General features: G+C 34.8%; 1 protein-coding gene across 4 annotated transcripts in view; it reads right to left on the bottom strand.

Annotated features, from left to right (window-relative positions):
• ptprua (protein tyrosine phosphatase receptor type Ua) overlaps window positions 1–21,835 on the bottom strand; it is a 261,984-nt gene that overhangs the window by 19,780 nt on the left and 220,369 nt on the right. For all 4 annotated transcript variants that reach the window (XM_058754100.1, XM_058754102.1, XM_058754101.1 and 1 more), the window contains 6 exons: window positions 16,722–16,819; window positions 15,550–15,666; window positions 14,855–15,009; window positions 13,033–13,168; window positions 9,854–10,003; window positions 1,259–1,573 (listed from right to left, as the gene is read on the bottom strand). In XM_058754100.1, coding sequence (XP_058610083.1) covers window positions 1,259–1,573; window positions 9,854–10,003; window positions 13,033–13,168; window positions 14,855–15,009; window positions 15,550–15,666; window positions 16,722–16,819 — 971 coding nt within the window. The remainder of the gene's footprint in view (window positions 1–1,258; window positions 1,574–9,853; window positions 10,004–13,032; window positions 13,169–14,854; window positions 15,010–15,549; window positions 15,667–16,721; window positions 16,820–21,835) is intronic.

The raw sequence follows: 21,835 nt of genomic DNA, 5'->3' as shown, positions 1-21,835 counted from the left end.
ACTGCAGATTTCAAGTAAATGAGGCACAGTCTAAAAAAGCAGCCAGCTTGATATATATACTGTATACAGTGCCTTGCGAAAGTATTCATACTCCTTCATTTTTTTTTTGCCTTATGTTAAACTGTTTTAAATTACTTTTTTTCCACATCAATCTACACTCCATACACCATACTGACAAAGCAAAAACAGAATTGTCACAACTTTGTTTTTTTTGTTTTTTTTGTTAAACTGAAATAAGTACATTGCATAAAATATTAAACTAAATATTTAGCTGAAACATCTTTACAGTCTCGATTCTTTTTTGTTTGATGCGACAAGTTTTGCACATCATAATTTGGCAATTATCTGCCATTCTTCTCCTCGCCTCTTCACATCTCATTTGTCAGGTTGGATGGGGGCAGATGCACATTTTCAGGTTTCTCCAGAAATATTTGATTGGGTTCAAGCCCAGGCTATGGCCGGGCCACTTAAGGACATTCACAGAGTTGTCTATAAGCCACTCTTGCCAGGAGTCCAGCTCTAGGAAGAGTCCTGGTTATTTCAAACGTCTTCCATTAAGGGTAACAGAGACTGCATGTTTCTGTGAAACTTCAATGAAGCATAATTTTTTCTGAACTTTTCCTCAGATCTGTGGCTTGACTCAAACCTGTTTCTGAGCTCTACAGGCAGTTCTTTGGACTTCAGGGCTTGGTTTTTGATCTGATATGCATTATCAGCTGTTAGACCATTTATTAAGATGCGTGTGCTTTATTAGAAATTGCTTTACAATCATGGTGTATGGAGTGTATTGATGTGGGGGAAAAAGTAATTTAAAGCAGTTTAACATAAGGCAGCAACAAAACGTGAAAAAATGAATACTTTCAAGGCACTGTATATATATATATATATATATATATATATATATATATATATATACAGTGTTATATACAAACCAAATATACACTGTATATTTGGTTTAAACAACAATGTAGCTATTCATGGTAATTCATGGAATTTGGTGTTCTGGATCGTGTCAGGGGATTATATGCTTGTTCGGATCATCTGAGATTTTATGTAAATGAGGCACAGTCTAAAAGAAACAGCCAGCTCTATTATATATATATATATATATATATATATATATATGTATTTAGTTTTAACAAAAATCAAAGTTCAGTAAAGGGTACAATCTAGACCTGAACAGTTTTATGAATGAGTGCCATTGCAATCCTATAGTGAGTATTGTAAACATTGTGGGTTGTTAACCTGGCTCTCTTACCCATGCTGAGTTGGACTGGTTGAGCTGGTTGAGCATTACGATGGAGGTACAGCCGTAGTCAAACACCAGTCTCCAGAAGTCTGCGGTGGTGGTGGGCAGGGGGTGAGGGGTGACCACAAATGCAGCCGGCAGCAGGAAGCTGTCCATCAGTGCAGCGTTTATGTAGTTGTTGCCGTCGCCTTCGGTAGAGACGAGGAACGCCAGTGCACGGTCAGGCGGCAGCACATCCATGCTCCGGTTCTTCTCACGGTTACGGGGCAGCAGAGAGACGCTGCACTCCTCCACATCCAGGTGAGGAGTCACAGAGTTCAGAGTCTGAAGAGACAGGAGTCAGACCCAGAGAAAAGACAAGGAATCAAAGGGTGACTGAATGCACTCAAAGGATGTGCGATGATATAACTAAGTGAGACAATGAGAGAATGATGAAGTAAAACAATGCAGGCAATTGCTAGAGGCAAAAATAACCACCAGAGAAAAAAAATGTAAGAAGTGTAAAATCCCATGAAGGAGAATGAAATTCTTCTTCCGCCACTAAAGCATAGAGCACATGATGACAGATTACTGCGTTGAATAAGTTTTTTTGCATAGCAATTGGCAGTTTAACTGCTCAAGACAATCATGGGAAAACCTAGAAGACAGATTCAATTCACGAGTAAAATAAGGTCTATGGTAAACATAACTTGATACTATTGTTGATAATATTTTGTTGTGCAATGCACAACTCACTAACTCACAGCACAAACGTTCATACAGTATGGTTGTGTGCAATTTATATTGTGGAGTAAAATGTCCAATATTGTCAATTTACATATACCGCAGACTTTGTGCTACTCATAAATTCAACCCATAATTTGAACCAATGGAGAATTCTTTTTTTTTTTTAATTATTATTATTATTATTTTTTTTTTTTTTAGGGTTTGACATCACGGCTCCTGCACACATTATCAGCTATCATAAAACATGGAAACAGTTGTTGATTAAGTGTTTATTCGTATTATTCTTATTCTTATATGTTAGTATTATTTATTTATGGTTATAGTATTTATTACTTTGAAATATATATATATTTATTATTATTTTATTTTATTTTTTGCTTATGTTTTAGTATTTTTTCAATGTGATTTTGTCATTATTATTATTTTATTTTATTTTATTTTCTATTTGGCTTTATTTTATTTTAGTCTTAGTTTTAGCAATTTAAGTAAATGTACTAGTAACTAGTTACTAGTTATTTTGCCATTATTTTGTATTATTTTAATTATTTAATTAATTAAATAATTAATAATGTATTATTATTATTATTATTATAGTTTATAATATAGTTTAACAATAACAACACTGCACTGATCATTCAGTAAACATATTGTATTATGAGAATCAGACCTTTTGAACTCTTCATTTGTGTAAATTTGGTCTACTGCTACTTTTGCCTCAGTAAACTCCTATTTTGCTGCTTATTAATTGTTAGTAAGGTAGCTGTAAAGCTTATAAAGTTGTAAATGCTGTAAAGCTACTTTGACACAACCATTATTGTATAAAGCGCTATATAAGAAAAGAAAAAAAAGAAGAAGAAAAAAAAGTTGTTAGTTTAGGTATAGGGTTGATTAAGGGATCTAAAATATGGTCATGCAGAATAAGGTATGAATATGTGCTTTATGAGTATTAATAATCAGCCAATATGCTAGTAATATGCATGCTAATAAACAACTAGTTAATAGTGAGAAATTGATTATTTTGATTATCTTATTATATTATTATTATTTTGTCTTGTGCATCTGTTGACTGAAATAGCTTATTTAAGGTGGTACTAAATACTGTAAAAATGAAATAAATCTATTATATGCCCCCTCTTTTTTAACTATTAACATTTTTCAGATTTGTAAAATGTATGTAAACTAAGAACCAAAAATGTAAACAGGTGCAGAGAAAAGCATTAGAAGCTGAAATGATTTTGTGTCAGGCAAATAATGTCTACAACGCTTAATGGCTGAGAATAAATGTACACTGGTCACATATGAATACTTCTGCTATGAGCCTTGAGGTGAATGAATCAGACTGAGAATTATGCAGATTATTACACTTGATGGGTAAAGTGCTTCAATCCCGATTGGTTCTGACAGCACAAATGGGACATTACAATTATGATTATAACGATTACATTGGCTGTGAGGAGGACGGGGACAGGTACACAGTCTTAGAGCAGCAGGCTTGAAGCCATTAATAGCTTAATGCTAAAAAACACACGCGAGTGGAACTGTAAGGTGAGGGAACACCTCATTAAACCCTCTCTAAATGAATGAAAATAGACTCTACAGCTGGTTGACTTCATCACAGTTTGAGCTGTGAGTTAGTATGCAGCACTTAACCTGGATGAAACAAAATTACATTATTTGCATAAAGCCCCAATGGAAATATCATAAAATTAATACAGTTCATACAAACCCAAGCCTCTATGATAGTCTGGTCTATATATATATATATATATATATATATATATATATATATATATATTTATTTGTTTATTTATTTATTTATTTATTTTTAAAATTAAACATGTTGAAGCATCTGTCAATGAAGCATCTGTGATTTTTGCTTAAGTTTTATAATTCATTGTATTTAATCTTTATTACATTAAACCTTTTTAGTATAGTTTTAGTTAAAAATAATTTATCTACACGACTTGAAACCCTTTTTCAGTATAAGTCTGTTAAAGGTTTTGCTTGTTTTCTAAGTTAACTTGTTTTATTCAAGTCAAAATATTATTTAACATCACTAAATAAACCTAAATGCATTCATTTATACCAATAAAGCTCATTTCTAATGGGTTAAATCAGGTAGTAACTGCAGATTACCACTTTTTACAGTGTTCTCTCTCGGCTCATAATAAAAAGAAAGAACAAAAAAAAAAAAAAAATTAAATGCATGAGGTTTTAATCTCTAGCTTCAATCAGTGCTCCTAATTTTCCCAAAGACAACTCCAATTACACACCATACATCACACAATCTCAGCTCATTTTTCACTTAAACGATTATGCATATATTATGCTTGGTCTCCTAATATGGTCAGACGTTTTCCTACACTATTTCTTAGGTGTTTTGCTTGCTGAGATCACTTAGGAAACTGTTTTAATTTGTCAGTGTGTTTCAGTAGTACCTCCCACTTGGACCAATCTCAGCACACAGCCTCTTTCTGGGTCTAAGCAATGGGATGCAGTCAATGTACTTGAACAAGTGACATCCGCAGTGCATTAGCAGAGTCCACAACATTAAATTGGGCTGTAATTAGACTGCAATCAGCAGTAATATTGCTGGATATTAAAGTAATAAGCAATAGGCATGATAATTGTTGTCTCAGCTCATGGGTCACAAAAAGGATACATCCTTACTGGGGGAAAAAATTAAAATAAAATAAAAGTGTTTTTTTGTTTGTTTTTTTTAAATAATGTGATCAGTGACTCTATTCACAGTTTGAGAGTTCTGGGGTCAGTTTTTTTTTTTTTTGCTCATAAACTAACCTACTTGACTTCTCTAGTTGAAAAGTGAAATAATAATGCAATTTATAAGAACTGATTTCTTTTTAAAAACACATTTTATTCCTGTGATGTCAAAGCTCAATTTTCAACATCATTACTCCATTCTTTGGTGTCACATGATCTTTCAGAAATCATTCTAATATGCTAATTTGCTGCTCAAACATTAGTTTTATATCTGCTATTGCTGTTTAATATTTGTGTGGAAACCATGATATATTTTTTTCAGGTTTCTTTGATGAAAAGTAAAAAAAAAACAGCATTTATTTGAATTTATTTTGAATGTATTTTATTTTTATTATTGTATTGATATACATACAGGGGTGCACATAAGTTTTTCAGCCTGGCATGTAGTGTGACGCATGAAATATAACTATATATAAAAAATAAAAAGTATTAATAATAGTGATAATAATATTATTGCATTTTATTTAGTTCAAACTTCAAAACAATATTAATATGCTGGGAGATTTGAAAACTGATGCTTTTGAACGTTAGCAACGCACACATCCAGCTTCATATCTATGGGTTTTCATAGATGATAAGTTTGTTGGGTAGCTCACGGAGTACGGAGACGGACTTAGGAGACGAGAAGCACTGGTTCGAATCCTGTGTAACTGGGTGATTCTTAGACTATGGGCACTTCTATATTCTTTGGTCATATTTTTAAAAATATATATAATTTTGCACAAATTACTCTTTCTTTGTCAAACTAACAATAAAACCACCTTTAAAACTTTTTACTACCTTTCTATTGATTTTTTCATACTTTTCAACCTCCTTATAGGTGTCAAAATCACTGTTTTCTCCTTGTCGCACACCCAGACTTTAAACTTCAACAATGAAAATACAGTTTAAAAATATGACTTATCTGGTAACTATTAATGTACCTGAATTAAGCACTAGTAAAATAATTAAAATACATTATAGTATTTAATGTGAGACAACTATCAATATTACTTTTTATACAAAATATAGCTGTCGCACAGTATTAGTGTCATTTCCACCACAACACTGTAATGTCCCTTTAGTTTGTGTGAAAGATCGTTTAGGTGGTTTCTATGGAAATGTTCAGTGACATCAGAGCACATGTTGGACATGGAGGAAATTAAAATTTTCATTAACAACAAATGGAAGAAAAATCAAGGTAAAATATTGCTTGATCAGTTAATATATTTATTCTACGTCATTTCCAAGCATGCTGTACCTTCAAGGGTGTTTCTAAAAAGCTAAAAATTTTAAGTTAAATAAGAGTATTTTGCATACATGAAATGCTAAGTAGTAATTCAAAACTAATCAGTGAAGCTATCTTCCATTTTTTCACAAAAAAACTACAGAAATGTAATTTCCACCACACTGCCCTCTGTGGTAGAAATGACATTTATGGTTACAAAGTACAATTGATTTGTTTAATGACTTTGTGAATTGAGTTTAATGAGTGTGATGAGTTTAAGACTTTTTCTAATAAATATCTCTGCTGTTTCTCTACATTCACGTTAATTCATTGTCATTTCCACAACACCCTGTCATTTCCATCACCACACATTTTTTAAAACTACTGAAAAAGTTCTCATCACACATTAAAAATGTATCCACAATTTATGAGATCATGCTCTACTTAATATAAAAATTCAAGTTATTTATTTTCTAATAAGCTCTTACCCAAACCAATATTAAATTTCATAGTGTGACAGGTGTACAGTTCAGCATTTGGTCCTTAGGGCAGTTAATTTATCTCATTGACAAATGTATAATTATTGTACATTGTGGAAAAACTGGTAAAACGAGTTAGAAGAATGATCTTAGACAATTCTTGAGTGGCATAAGTTATTTTATATTTAAATAACAGCTGTATATTGAGATGTGGTGGAAATGACATTTGCTCATTGCAGGTCGGAAAAATGTAAAATATTAACAATTTCTCTTGTAATCTAAGTTTGTCTTCTTACAGACCTTAAAACTAGACAAATTATTTAAACTTATGAGACTATGTTACGTGACTTTTGAACAAGTTTTTTTTATTCAACTTCACGAGGCTAAAAGTGCCCCTAGTTGAAGAAATGCCCAACTAGGGTTCGACAAAGCAGTTAAAATCTGCGTAAAAGGAAGTTCAAATGGCACAATTGCATCAGCTAATACGTTTTTATATCAGTTTTGCATTTGTTAACACTATCGGGTACGTTTAGGGCAGGATTTGGTGTAGTGCATATTTCCAACATGATAGAGCATTAACCTTTAGCAACAGTCCCTGGATATTTTAATTCTGAACCGCCACAATACGTATCTGAAACAACGTAATAAAAAAAAAACAGCAATACGTACCAATATCTACGTAATAAAAACGTGCCAGGGTTCACATATTGAACCTGTGTTTTAGCGCCACTCAGTGGACATTTCTATTTGAAACTGCGGCGAAACGTGCAGTAAGGTACGTAAAACGGTGTCGCACAAAAAGTGCACAGAGTATTTTTATGAGACCAGGTTGATAAAATAACTAACTAAAAACAATAAACTAAATAATCAAGTGTGATAATACTATTTTATTTTAAAATAAAAAGGCAGTATTACATACAAATGCAACTATTTTATAGTAAACTTAAAAATAAAATGTTAATATTTGTATTATTATTTTTATTATTATCATTATTTTTATTTTTATTTTCATCATTTTCAAACGTAAAATCAGCGAGCTTTTATTTTGGCGGGTTGCCGGCAAGTAAGTATTAGTGATGGGAAGTTCGGATCATTTTACTGACTCGGACCTTTGAGTCTCGTTCAGCAAAATGAACAAATCTTTTTTATTTTAGCAAAATATAATTAAAATGTTACGTGCTACTTCCCTAACACATCTACTACTTATGCAAACGTTGATCACACTACAAACAATACAAACTATAATGCTATAAGAAAAAGAAAAGATTCATTCATCGTTTACCTGGGTCTTGATTAGCTCACCTCACCTCTTATCTGACAAGTTTTCGGGTTTGAGTCGTTCGTTCATCACGCGACAGCCCCATAAGCTAAACCAATGCAGTCAGAGCCGGAAAGAGAATTGATTAGTTCACCTCCCGAGTCATCGGGTTTGAGTCGTTCGTTCTTTTGTCACGTGACCACTTGCCGGATCAGTAAAATACTATAAAGTAAAACTGTATTTTTTGTATGTTGGATCATATTTAAGAATTATCATAAAATTATCAAAATATGTGTAATAAGCATTTTCCTAGAAATAAAAATGGTCTGTTCATTTCTGTCACTATGTTTTTGTTACTGTTTCTTGAGGATCTGTGTTATTTTATAAATAAATAAAACCCTGTTATAAATAAAATATTGATTGATTTGTCCTTTCACTGTCTTTGTCTATCAATAAACATATAATATAACTATATAATAAAAAAATCCAAGCCTAAAATTACAAAACACTTATAGTTTGTTCATTTTTACTCCAGTTTTGACTTTGCTGGTATAATTGATTTTCCTAGGCAGACCTGACATATTGGTCTAATATTTGTATAAGAAGATTGGTCAAAAAGGACACAATGACATAACGTGAAAGCAAATAACATTTTGAATATGAATGATTAATGTTAGTTTAAAATATTAAGGTTATGATCTGGCTCTGTGGCTTTAGTATATTTTAATTTTCTTGTATTTTTTATTTAAATTGTTTTAATTCATTTTGGAATAGTTATCCTCTTTGCTAAAGCTTTTTCTGGCACAAAAATAAACAATAAAAAAACAATTCAAGAGTGTGTACACAGTGTTAATGTCTAAAGTGTCATATGTTACAAAAATATAGTCAGTAACACTATAGTCTAATCTAAAGGGTTAACTCAAAAGACATAAATACAACAAGGTATTGTATTTTATGAAGATTATACTCTTCACGTCCAAAGCTGTCACGTCACGTGACAAAAGAACGAACGACTCAAACCCGAAGACTCGGGAGGTGAACTAATCAATTCTCTTTCCGGCTCTGACTGCATAGGTTCTTGTATGAGGCTGTCACGTGATGAACGAACGACTCAAACCCGAAGACTCGAAACAGGTGAACTAATTCCAGTACAGAACCTATAGGATGTTGCGCATGCGCGACTGAACGAATCACTCCCTGAGACGACTCGTTCTTCCCGAGTCACATTAAAGATTCGTTCAAAATGAACGAATCGCTCAAGAATGACCCATCACTAGTAAGTATTATGGGCTTCCGGGTTTAGCGCTGCTGATGGAAGAGAGTCAGTGAATGAAATGTCATAGTTTTGCTTTGAAAACGGCAGCGGGTAGCCTAGATTATGCTTTCAGTTTGAATAGAAATCATATACAGTACAGTTTGTCGATCTAAAATGGTAATTGTGCATTAACAGCTGTCAACCATGTTGGTACGCAAATGCGCTGTCAGAACTTATTTACACAGCGCATTTTTAATGTTGGTCGCGCATGCGGACCTGCTGACCACTTATGTGCACCCCTGTGTATATATATATATATATATATATATATATATATATATATATACACCAGTTTAATGCATTCTTGCAGAACAAAAGTATTCATTTCTAATCCAAAACTTTTGAATGGTTAAGTATCACAGTTTCCACAAAAGTATTGTGCAGCACAACTGTTTTCAACATTGATAATAATCAGAAATGTTGTTTGAGCAGCAAATCAGCATATTAGAACGATTTCTGAAGGATCATGTGGCACTGAAGGCTGGAGTAATGATTAAGCTTTACATTTTAAAATATATTCAAATAGAAAACAGTTATTTTAGATTGTTATAATATTTCACAATAGTACAGTTTTTTACTGTATTTTTGATCTAATATATACAGCCCTGGTGAGAAAAAGACAAAGCTTTTTTTTGTCATTTTTTTTTTTATATTCAAAACTTTTGGCTTTGTAGAGTATATTAACTAAAACTTAACTAAACCTAAGTGACTAAAAAAACATGACACCAATCTGGTTAGCAACATCCTGGAAATCTGCTAACCACTTCAGACTCTATGGCCAACAACGAAAGTGAGGATAGTATTTTATGAGTCATTTGTCCTCATCTCATACACTCACCTGAAACTCTTCTCGCAGTTGAGAGGTGTTGGTCTGAGAATCCACACTCAACATGTCCTTATAGGTGAGCGCAAACTCGCTGATGGGGATAGCGGTCTCTCCGCACAGACAGGCCTCTAGTATGGCATCATGGATGAATATATACTGCTCCTGAAAGAGAGATTGACATAGAAAGAGTCAGCTCAGGACGGAAAACTGCTTCGAAGAAATGAGGTCATGTCAAAATGTGCACGATGCAGTGTCCAATTATTTGCTTTTATCTGGCTTTAATTAAAAAACGATGTGACAAAATGTCAGAAAGATTAATTGAGGGGGCAAATATTAGCTTAATTTAGCAGTGTAGGAGGGAAATGTCAAAGGCAATCAAATCTATATTCCCACGTAAAGATGTAAAACACTTTTGCACTCATCTACAAATGGCCATCATCAGAATGACTTTAGATTTAAGAAACTGTGGTATATGACAATAGTTATCACTAGAAATAATTACAGACATTTTCTGAAGAAAATGTGAGTTATGCTTGCCCATGCAAACAAGCTGCCATGGTGCTATGCTTTTCTGGGTGGTTGCCAGAGTGTTGCACTGGGGTAGTTAAAGTGTTTAGAGTGTATGTGGTTTTTAGGGTGTTTGGGTAGTTGCTTATAGACCTAAGTAATGCAGGCTCATCGGAAAAATGTGCCTTTGGCAACATTTCTGAAAATTATAATACATTGCTTCTTGAACATTTGAGACACTTTCAAAGTGAAATCTGGCAACACTTTAGTATGCTGAATGTTGTATGCATCACAGCAGTTCGGAAAAGAAATGTTTGGCAAGTGGTGCTACATTGTTAATGCTGTATAGCATTTAAAAACAACTTACCACTTACAGTAAACCCTACCCTAAACCTAAACAACAGCATTAGCAAAATCAAACATTAGATTAAAAATGCATTTACTAAAGGAACCATGATATTTTAGCTTCATTAGCTTCAAGTTTTTGCACTCGCAATAAAATAACTTAATGTTGCACCAGGTGTGCTACCAAGCATATTTACTTTATCAGAAAAGTCATTCACATGGAGCTGGTTATGTGATGCAAATATCAAAGTGTATTAGTTTGCAAATAATGCACTGCAGTATAAGTGTTTTAACATGTTTTACAGCCCACTAGTGTTCACTGCAACTGGAAACAGCAGTGAACTGTATTTACAGATATGTTTTTGGAGTTTTGTAAGCATAAAGGTAAAGACACATCCGGTGAGTCAAAGGATCAACTCTAAGTCTATTCTGGTCTCTTGAAATGACTTGGGTCGCACATCAATGTAAGATGGGATTTATTTTTTTTGCCAAAATTTTTTTGTCAGATCTTTTATAATCGTTAATCCAATTTATCATATTTCTACAGTCTATTTAATAGCTGTCCTCAACTAGTCATATGGTTTGAAGTGTTGTTCAGGATGCATTGCATAATGAAGTCTAATTAAGTTAATAAAAAAACAAACAAACAAAAAAAACAATATATAACCTTAAATATGAGCAATACAAATAGTGATTGCCATATCAAACAAGCATCATAGAGACATGAGTGTCACTATTAATCTCTAAAGTGTTTTCTTTTGATTCTGGCTTACTCTTTCACTCTATTAGTATATCAGAAGGTTAAAGGTCAGGCATGATCCGTCTGTTTTATCTCTGTCGAGGGAGTACACTAGACCGGCCTTCAGCTTGCCGTCCTCAATTCATATATAATCAGCAACAGTGTGTAACAACGAGGGCAGATATTTCTTATGCATTATAAAGCAGTCTAGACAGCATGGCAAGATGTGTTTCCTGGCCTTGCTTTTGTCTTGAAAGCATTCTTGTGATATTAAGCGAACAGCGATTATACATTGAATTATGTTTTCTTCTTTGTTGTCCAGCCCCTTGAGGGTTGACTTTAATGGGAAAATATTCACAGCTACTTTTGTCCATCATTTTATTAACATGCAGATCGCTAACTCATTCTCATTTACATAACTGTTACATAACTGAATGCATTTGAGGGAAAAGAATAAAACGAGAATATAAATTATTCAAAAGTAACACATTTGGTTACACTTTATTTTGATAGTCCACTTTAGACATTCTACTAACTATAAGTAACTTTGTAACTACATGTCAACTACAGGTCAACTAATTCTCATTAATTTGCAACTACATGTCTACTAACTCTCAGAGTAGACTGTTAGGGTAGGTTCAGGGTTAGTAGAATAAGTTGACATATACACTGAACAAAATTATAAATGCAACACTTTTGTTTTTGCCCCCATTTTTTATGAGCTGAACTCAAAAGATCTAAGACTTTTTCTATGTACACAAAAGGCCTATTTCTCTCAAATATTGTTCACAAATCTGTCTAAATCTGTGTTAGTGAGCACTTCTCCTTTGCCGAGATACTCAATCCACCTCACAGGTGTGGCATATCAAGATGCTGATTAGACAGCATGATTATTGCACAGGTGTGCCTTAGGCTGGCCACAATAAAAGGCCACTCTAAAATGTGCAGTTTTACTGTATTGGGGGGGTCCGAAAACCAGTCAGTATCTGGTGTGACCACCATTTCCCTCACGCAGTGCAACACATCTCCTTCGCATAGAGTTGATCAGGTTGTTGATTGTGGCCTGTGGAATGTTGGTCCACTCCTCTTCAATGTATGTTGTGGACCCATCAAAATAAAGTCAAGTCAAGTCACCTTTATTTATATAGCGCTTTTAACAATACTTATTGTGTCAAAGCACTTAACAGAATCAAATTGGAGGATAGAGTGTCAGTAATGTATAATGATAAGATTAAACACTCAATTTTCAGTTAAAGGCATTTCATTATTGAATTCAGAGATGTCATTGTCTAGCTCAGTTTAGTTTAAATAGTATCTGTGCAACCAAATCGACGATAATCGCTAGAAATTAAGTGTCCCCAACTGAGCAAGCCAGAGGTGACAGCGGCAAGGAACCAAAACTCCCTCTGTGACAGAATGGAGAAAAAAAACCTTTTAACAATTTAACAATTTAGACTGGGTTAAGCACCAAAAGTGCTTGTGTGAAAAAAAAAAAAAAAAAAAAACCTAGATAAAATAGCCAGCCTAGTTTATTCGGATGACTAGCTGATTAATGGATCCTTGTGACCCATCCTTTGTTTCTGATAATTAAGTTTCTTACCTCAGTCTGGATCATGTTGATACGCCGTGAGCAGAGTGTCTTCACACAGTTATAAATGTCCACCACACCTTCACACTCCGCCATATCCAGCATCACGTCCAAAACGATGTAACAGCCGGTGCGGCCAGCACCCATACTGCAGACAGACAAATAATGAGACAGCTGAAGGAACACTATCTCAGTGTACTGTTGAGCTTCTTCAAATAAATAACAAATAACAACACATGGGCCTAGAATTAAAAGAGAACGAGTAAACAGAGAGATTTTCTTTATAATGTGGAGATGGCACCGTTGTAATGTAGCTCTAGGTACACACTAGTAAATTGGCTGTTTTAAGTTGAAGAACTGAGTTCAGTCAATTCCTACATACGCACAGGGTTGGATGAGACTACTACCACAGCTCTTTAAAGCAGAACATTCCAGGAGTGACTACAACAACCGGCTACTGCCACAGTCAATTAACCCAGCTCCCAACCTGAGTCCTCTCGAACTTCAGTAGATGAGCCTGAGTACAGAGTCTACACGCTATACCATGGTACAGTGATATTATCAGTTGGCAATAACATGTTACATTGATATACTGAAATTAAAAGCCGCCAACCAAACAAATGGGGGTAAAAATCAGTCATGATGGGTGGGTTATTATTAACAAACCATATTCTACAACCAGGAGCCTCCAACATTAGCAAAACAAAGCGTAGCGAGGGTAAAACAAACTGAACAAGAAGAGCCTTATTTAATCAAACACATTGTTTTCTATGAGTGTGCATACACCTTTGTTTAAATATATTCTTGAAGTGAAGTTTTGCCTGTATACTAGCGAGCATGAGTGCAGTATGATACATCATTTGTTTGATATCTGTCATATGTCTGAGGTCACTTTTATGGTACATATATATATATATATATATATATATATATATATTTTACACCACAGTATTTACAAAGTATTTCAATATATTTCAATTCAGTGGTATCACTATTAAGGTAATAAACATGATGGTGCTTTATGCAGATGCCAGTAAGAAAATGTAATGTGGGTTGAACTGGCCATCATGACAGTGAAGCATACTAATGAAGTATGCTCTAAAAAAATGAGAGACATATCCCAGACAATCTTGAATGAAGCACTGCTGCAGTTTAATTAAAAGACAAAGCGATAATGTTAAAGCACGTAAAATGGAGTGATAAATTGAGGAACACATTACATCACGTGACTTGTGCAAAATATGTTACATTTTCAGGGTAAATGTGGACCAATGAGTCTTTAGGGACCGATGAACATTTCATCAGTGCTCAGGGATGATTCACTGAATTGGTTTTCTGTCCAATTTAGTTTTATCTGATACATGGATGTATTCCGCATGAATAAGTGCAGAAATGCATCTTTGGACTGGTGAACTGCAGGTGCGAGCATTTTTCTCTTTATAATAGGCAACAGATGCATGGAACATATCAAATATCTGCAGTTCATCAAAAGCAAAAACATGCTTTCATATTTGAGAACTGAAAGCATTGATACTGCCTTAAGGCATTTTTTTAAAAGGTGAAGTGGAGGCACAAAAACTCACAAGAGGTTGCTTAAGACATATTCACATCTCCTTAACTAACAGCTGGAGTAACAACTTGTATCCAGTTGCAATCTTAATGTTAGGGGAAACACTACACATCTGAGAAAGCTTCTAAAATGTCATTTTTGGTGATGCATATCTTTAACTGTTAGTTCTCCATGTGTTATAAGGGTTATCATTAGTGGGATATTTTCACTGACCACATTCAACATAAAAAAATGGTGCAAAAGCAGGAAGCAGTGCTTGATTACCTGCAGTGGACCACCACTGGGCCAGCATCGGGCGGCGTGGATGCCTTGACCCGCCGGAGGAAGGCCAGCAGTCCTGTGGCATGATACGGGACACCATGCTCCGGCCAGTTTGTGAAGTGGAACTGGCAGACTTCATGTTTAGCTGGGTAACCCCTCTGATACAGGACAAAGTTACTCGTTAGGAAAGCATTAGACACAACATTTACTCATTAGAATGTTCTTACTAAACATGTTCTTATGGTGAGCGTGATTTCACCAAGTACAACATGTTCCTGGATCAACATCTTTGTTGATCCTGGAACGTCATTCCAATCAACCAATCAGAATTGAGGGATAACTTTTCAGGAAATATAAGTTTTAGGCTTATGATCAGGGTTAGGTGCTTCGACACCCTTGTTAATCAGCTATCATTTCTCACTGATTTTAGGAATAAATTATGGGTAGGGTTAGGTTTAGGGGTAGAGATTGGGTTAAGTCTATATTTTTGGACAATAATGTTGATCCAGGATCAACAAAAGATGTTGATCCAGGAACATGTCTTACTTGGCAAAATCATGGCGACCATGTTCTTATATATCTTTCCATGATTTCATAATTGTATAAAAATAACACATAGACAATAGCTCCATTAACTAATTTACATTTAAGAGCACAAAATGTTCGCAGAATACTAACAAACATCTCAACAGTCTCACCCGCTCCATGGCAAAGGTGCGTACGGTGTACTCTGCCAGCGTTTCTGTTTTCAGCAGAGTGATTTTGATGTCTCCATAGAGCTCACTGTCATCAGGCCAGTATTTACAGCACTTCATCTGAACCACACACAAACACACATACAATTAACACACGACAGCTACAACTGCAATCAACAGCTTTAAGAGTTATACAAAAGAGTGTTACAAATACTACATTACAAAATAAAATGAATGAACAAATGAATAAATAAATAAAAAAAGTTGTCCATGATCCAATATGTATTATAAAGACCTTACCATACTTAGTCAATATATTTTCTTTAGACAAAAGACAAAATGTTACTCAATGTAGGTCAATACAATTATAAATAGAAAAAAAAGTAAATAATAATAATAATTATTATTATTATTATTGAGACAATGTATAATAAGATAAGATAAAAAAATTAAAATATATGTTAGTCATTGCTCAATATTTTGAGACAACCTTAATGTTTATTGTAATATCTCTTTAAAATGTGTATTTTATTTTTAAAAATTACATATTGTATGTAAAACAATTCTTTTTCTTTTAAAGTGTTATTGTTGTTGTTCTTCTTCTTCTTCTTCTTAACAAGTAACTTATATATATATATATATATATATATATATATATATATATATATATATATATATTATATTATAATATATTAGTTAAGTATATACAAGTTAATTGTTAATAATAAGAAGAAGAAGAAGAACAACAACAACAACACTTTTAGACAAACTAAACAAAACAAACCCATGATTTTCAATTAAGGGCAAACTAATAATTAGAATCCATGTACAATATAACTGTGAATGAGTCTGTTGAGAAATACAAATTTTAACTAAAATTTGCCATGCAGTAAATATGATGTTACAGTAATATCAACAACTGTAGTAACCATGGTATTGTGGAGGAAAGGGGACAAAGAAAACCTCAATTAAATGCTAAAGATGGCTGGCCGATAAAAAACAAAACAAAAAAACATTCATCAGATGGAATGTTCTCTGGCTAATGGGGTTTCTTGGTAAAGTTTATCTTCAGTAATGGTCAGCAGTGGGTCAGTGTTCAGTAATGGATGGTGTCCATTAGTGGGCGGAGGGGGCGGCTGGGTAGCCCGAGGCAGAGGTAGACTTATTCTACTCACTCTCCCCACCTCCACCAGTTTGGTGATCATCACGATGCTGTAGCAGTTCTCCTGCCAAACCATGCGCCAGAAGTCATAGATCATGTCCTGCTTGGGCCCTGCGGAGAGCGAGACAAAGCAATGAGCTTTCATGGAGAATTGTGGGAGGTGAATGATTTGAACGCAGGATAAAGAGAGGATAGAGGTGGTTTTGTGAAATAGCAGGTCGCGACATCCACAAGGATTATATAAGAAAAGAGAAAAGAAAAGAAAACAGAGACGGCGAGCTGCTGGGACAAGAGAGCTATCGGTTCATATAGAAGACAGCGAATGGAGAAACTGCTGGCAGTGAAAATCCATTGAGTGATTGCAGCAAGAAACTAGAGTTTGAACTTTTTCTGAGGAAATGTACTGTAAGTGATTGCAGGATGCTAGGCAGTTACTAAGGCTGGTGTTTTCAGTGCGCTGATATGCACTTGCTAAAATGTTGTGAGTGTGTGTTGCTATGGTGCAACACCATGATCAAGAGAACACTGTAATGGGCCCAAATGGGTTCTTAGTTGACCAAGTCAAAATGATGTAAATATTACCTCTATACAAGGGTGTAGGTTTGCTTTTGACATTGGTGGGGACATAATAGAATCCAAAAAAAAAAAAAACACCCAATCATTTCGTACTTTTGATAGACCTTGCACCGCAGTTTCATGTCATTGTTATAGTAAACAAACACAACTTTCACGCACATCTGATTGACAGATAAACCGCATGCTCTCATTTCAGCGTTGTTGTTTTGTTTTTTTTGTATTTTGCGGATATTTCAGCAAACGGTTTGCTGTGCATTCAGTTTAAAAACATTAAGTTAAATTTAAAGACTGTCCGCGACTGCGGCGACTCAGGACGTTGTTCCAAATCCTGCCGCACCACAAAGTGCCACTCACAAAGGCTAGTTTCCCATAAAATCACATTATATTTGTCCCAAATTACTGTAAATGTACATGATGACTTCATCCTAAGCTGAAAGATTGTGTGTTGTGCACCTTTCAGCTCGACCCTGCTAAAAAAAAACAAAAAAACAATAGAAGCCCAATAGGAACCATCACAGAAATGCCAAAGGTTTCCATTAAAATACGATTATGAACCATTAGCTTTTTTTCCAGTAAAACCATTACAAAATTCATTTTTGTAGTGTGTTTTGGGCATTTTCCCAATAGGATTTAACATCCCACCAATAGAATCCATCACATAGGCTACCAGTAGACACCATTGTAGTTTCCATTAAAACCAATACAATTCCCATTATAACCATTAAATCCATTAAATTTTCTATTGTGTTTTGGGAGGGGTTCTATTGTTTTTTTCAGCAGGGGACGTTTGTCCTTCAGTCTGTATGCATTATATAGAGAGCTAACAATAGCCATAGATCGCGCTTCCTCTTTCTGTTTGCTCTGTTTTGGCAAACACCATCAAACTAATTAAAACTTTGTTGATTCCTGAAGTGAACTTTTCTATTAACTGTTTTGGACTGCTGTCTTGTTGAACTTGGTGCGATTTGAGCATTAGATTTACATTCTAAGCGGCGCTGCCTTACGTTCTTATTACTCCGCCAATGTATTAAATGCGCGCCCTTGAATGCGCGCAGTTTTCTAGCGTGTTTACTTCAGCTTATCAGGTAATATCAATGTTATGACATATTTCAGATTCATCCGAAATTACAAAAACATATAGCGCCGCTACGGTTTCTGAGCCCCCTGGACAGCACTCACTTGGGCTAATTGTTTGATCAAAATTATTGCTAGGGACAATTTGGTCGCTGGATATTGGTAGGGACATGTCCCTGGTCAATTTGTTTTTTTGCCAGTCCTACTGCCTTGTCGCGCCAACTTCTATTGCTAGTGTTATCGCTTACTGCACTTTGCTATTCTAGTTATTTACCTTTAGCAGCTAATGAATCAGAAGTCTCACACATTCAGGGAAAATAGCTCCTTTCACTGCAAAATGAGATGGATAGAATAGTGTATATTCTTGAGTGATTCCTTCTTTTTTTATTTTTCTTTATTTTTCTTTACTTTTCTTTCTTTTTTATTTATTTTTTTTAAATAAAAGGTCTTAGCTAGGCCTAAAAAAATAAATAAAATAGGTCTGTGAAAATCTGACCACTTAGAAAAGTAATAGCACACCTCTCCTCAACAATTCTTTCTTTTATTCACTCACTCACTCACCCTCATGTTATTTCAAACAGACTTTCATTCATCTTCTAAACACAAATGAAGACATTTAAAGTCTGTACAACCAAAACTTTGAAGCTTCAAAAAGTTCATTAAAAAGTAAATTAAATAAAACATTGTACAAGACATCCATATGAATCGAGCAGTTTAATCTTCGAAATATTCAAATAAGTCTTCGGAATAATGAACAGGGGTCAGCTGCAAAAACTGCTGTTAGTCCGCTATTTTTATTTTTATTTTTTATTTTTTTTTCTTTAAGACTGGTCATAACTTTTTAAATTCAGTTAAAAAGTGGTCTAATTTGAATGTGAAAAGTAAGACTGATTACCCCACCCCTTGTCTACTTCTAGTTTAAATAAGAAATTAGCTCTTAAAGGTATAGTTCACCCAAAAATGAAAATCAACATTATTAACTTTAATCTACAGCCTGGGTAAACAGTTCTCAGCACGTTCTTGACTTTCTGGAGCATGAACTTCCTTTGTCGCATAATGATGCATGCATGGACACATACTCACATGTAAGCTGATGGTGTTGTTTACCACGGAGAGAGATGACCAGATGAGATGACGCTGTTTGTTTACAAAGTAAACAAGTGTGAGAACTGAGAGAAATGGAGGAATCAGTGGATCAGACATCTGTGAAAAGTCAAATGTCCCGAATGGGATTGTACACGCAAAAGTAATCTTTTTTGAATTGGTTCCAGCAGCCAGGATAAGCACAGGTAAGTACCATTTCGACAAACAATAAAAGGCACGAGCCCTCACGTGTGATGATCTTCTCTCTCAGTTTGCACACAAGTCCTCACTCTCCACTGTAAACAAACAGTGTCATCGGCTTACGACAGAGGAAGTTCGCACTCCAGACAGTCAGTAAATAATCTCCAGGTTCTTGCACAGACTGATCGTTTCGCTTCATAAGACCTCAATATATCGCCAGGAGCCACGGGTATTAATTTGATGCGTCAAAGTTTTGGTTGTGTGGATTTTAAATGGAGGGTTAGATTTAATTAAACATATCTTAATTTGTGTTTCACAGATGAACAGAAGCCTGAAGGGCTTAGAACGACAGTGAGTAATGAGATGAGTAACTGCTGGATTTTCATTTTTGGAAGAAATATGCCTTTAACAATATCAGTGTGGGATGGTTTAGACATTATAGTTTATTTTGGTGGGCTAGACAATTGCTTAAAACACTAACCCAAATAATGTAATAGCAAACATCTAATAAAACATTTACCATTACTATGAATGACATGAGCTGAACCTCTTTCATTCTCACTCTCGTCTCTTTCTTTTCATCCTCATGCATTTTTCTGTACACACATCACACATGCATGGCACACAGAAATGTGTACGCATAGAAATATTGGAAACATTAAAGGAAAGCTGCTGAAGGTTTGTAAGTGCAGCACTGTGAACGCTCTGCCCTCGGGCGAAGAGTCTGTTATCTTCGCTACCTGTTAAAACAATTACAGCCAACAACAGGTGCTGCACTTCCTGAGTTCCTTAGCAGCTCTCCTGCTATCGCCCGCAGCTACATCCACAAAAATCACATCTCAACGCTCTGCTTTACAGCTGGGATGAAGCCAAGGCTATTCATGAGGAATAATAACGTTAAAACAGAAAAGTTTTCGAGATTTAAATAGAAGGTGGGGAGGCATTTGTTTGAAATTGTTTTTGTGGGCATATTGAAACGGCTTTTCCCAGATGACAGCATTAGAACACATCCAAGCCCAGGTTAATCGAAGCACCTCAGAAGAAAACTGCTGCTAAAAATGTGCTAAAATTGATCAGAACATCTTACCAATCACGTAGTAACGTGTCAGAAAGCCCTGGCCACCACCCAGAACTCTAACAACCACATAGCAACATGTAAATAAATAAATACTCAGCATACTATTACTGCATTCCATCTGTACTAATTCCGTTCATCAACTGGAAGAAATAGTTTTTAAAGTACTTCCAAAGATATCGTTCTTCTGTGCTTGTTATCATTATAGTTCTTGTGTGGACTCTGCTATTCTTTTAAAATAGAATGATTTTATAACTTTATATACAATCTATATCTTTATAATTATGGATATCATTATAGCCATCATTCAACTGTATAGCAGCGACATGCTAACAGTATGTTAACTAGTAACGACATTACAGCAACAAGCTAAAACACACTCAAAATGTCTTAACTGTTGTAGTAGTTTGCTGTTAGCAACCAAATAGCAATGCACTAAAAGCTCTTAGCATGTTAAAAAGCTCAAAGCACCTCACCATAGTAGCATCATGCTAACTGTATACTATCTAGAAATATTACAGCAGTGTGCTACAAAATGTTCAAAAGTATAGCAGTTTTCTGTTAGCAACCACATAGCAATGTGCACATCGGGCCCTACGGAAAATGAACGGAGGTCAGGCAAAAAAACAAAGCAAAACTAACAAAAAGGAAAAAAAAAAAAACAAACCTTGGTACAACATTCATAAGTGTTAGCATCAAACCAAAAGAACAAGAAAAGAAAATGAAAAATAACACCTAAAGCCATAGCCGCAGGACCATATTTTATCTGGGGGGTGCTGGGGGGCGGGGTTTGATGTTGCACGGCGGGGGCCAAGGTGGGGGATTTTTGACAAAATCCTTATATTAAACAGCCCAAACTCTTATAGATAAACATACAAATGAGTTATATGTGAACCAATATATATTTGTGCTTTTGTGATTGTCAATTTTTTTTTTCTTTAATATTTCTATTATTTAAGGGGATTTGACTAAATATTAACATTGCTGGTACGCAAAAGTTTTGGTCAGTGCAGTCTCGAATTCTCTCATCAGAAACAACAAAGTGTAGATGCACATGCGATGTAAAAGATTAATTCATCATATACACTGCAGATAACATCACTGATTATAGCTTATAG

This window comes from Onychostoma macrolepis, chromosome 19 (assembly GCF_012432095.1).
Source record: "Onychostoma macrolepis isolate SWU-2019 chromosome 19, ASM1243209v1, whole genome shotgun sequence".
NCBI classification, from domain to species: domain Eukaryota; kingdom Metazoa; phylum Chordata; class Actinopteri; order Cypriniformes; family Cyprinidae; genus Onychostoma; species Onychostoma macrolepis.
This window is presented reverse-complemented; position numbering and strand designations above follow the sequence as displayed.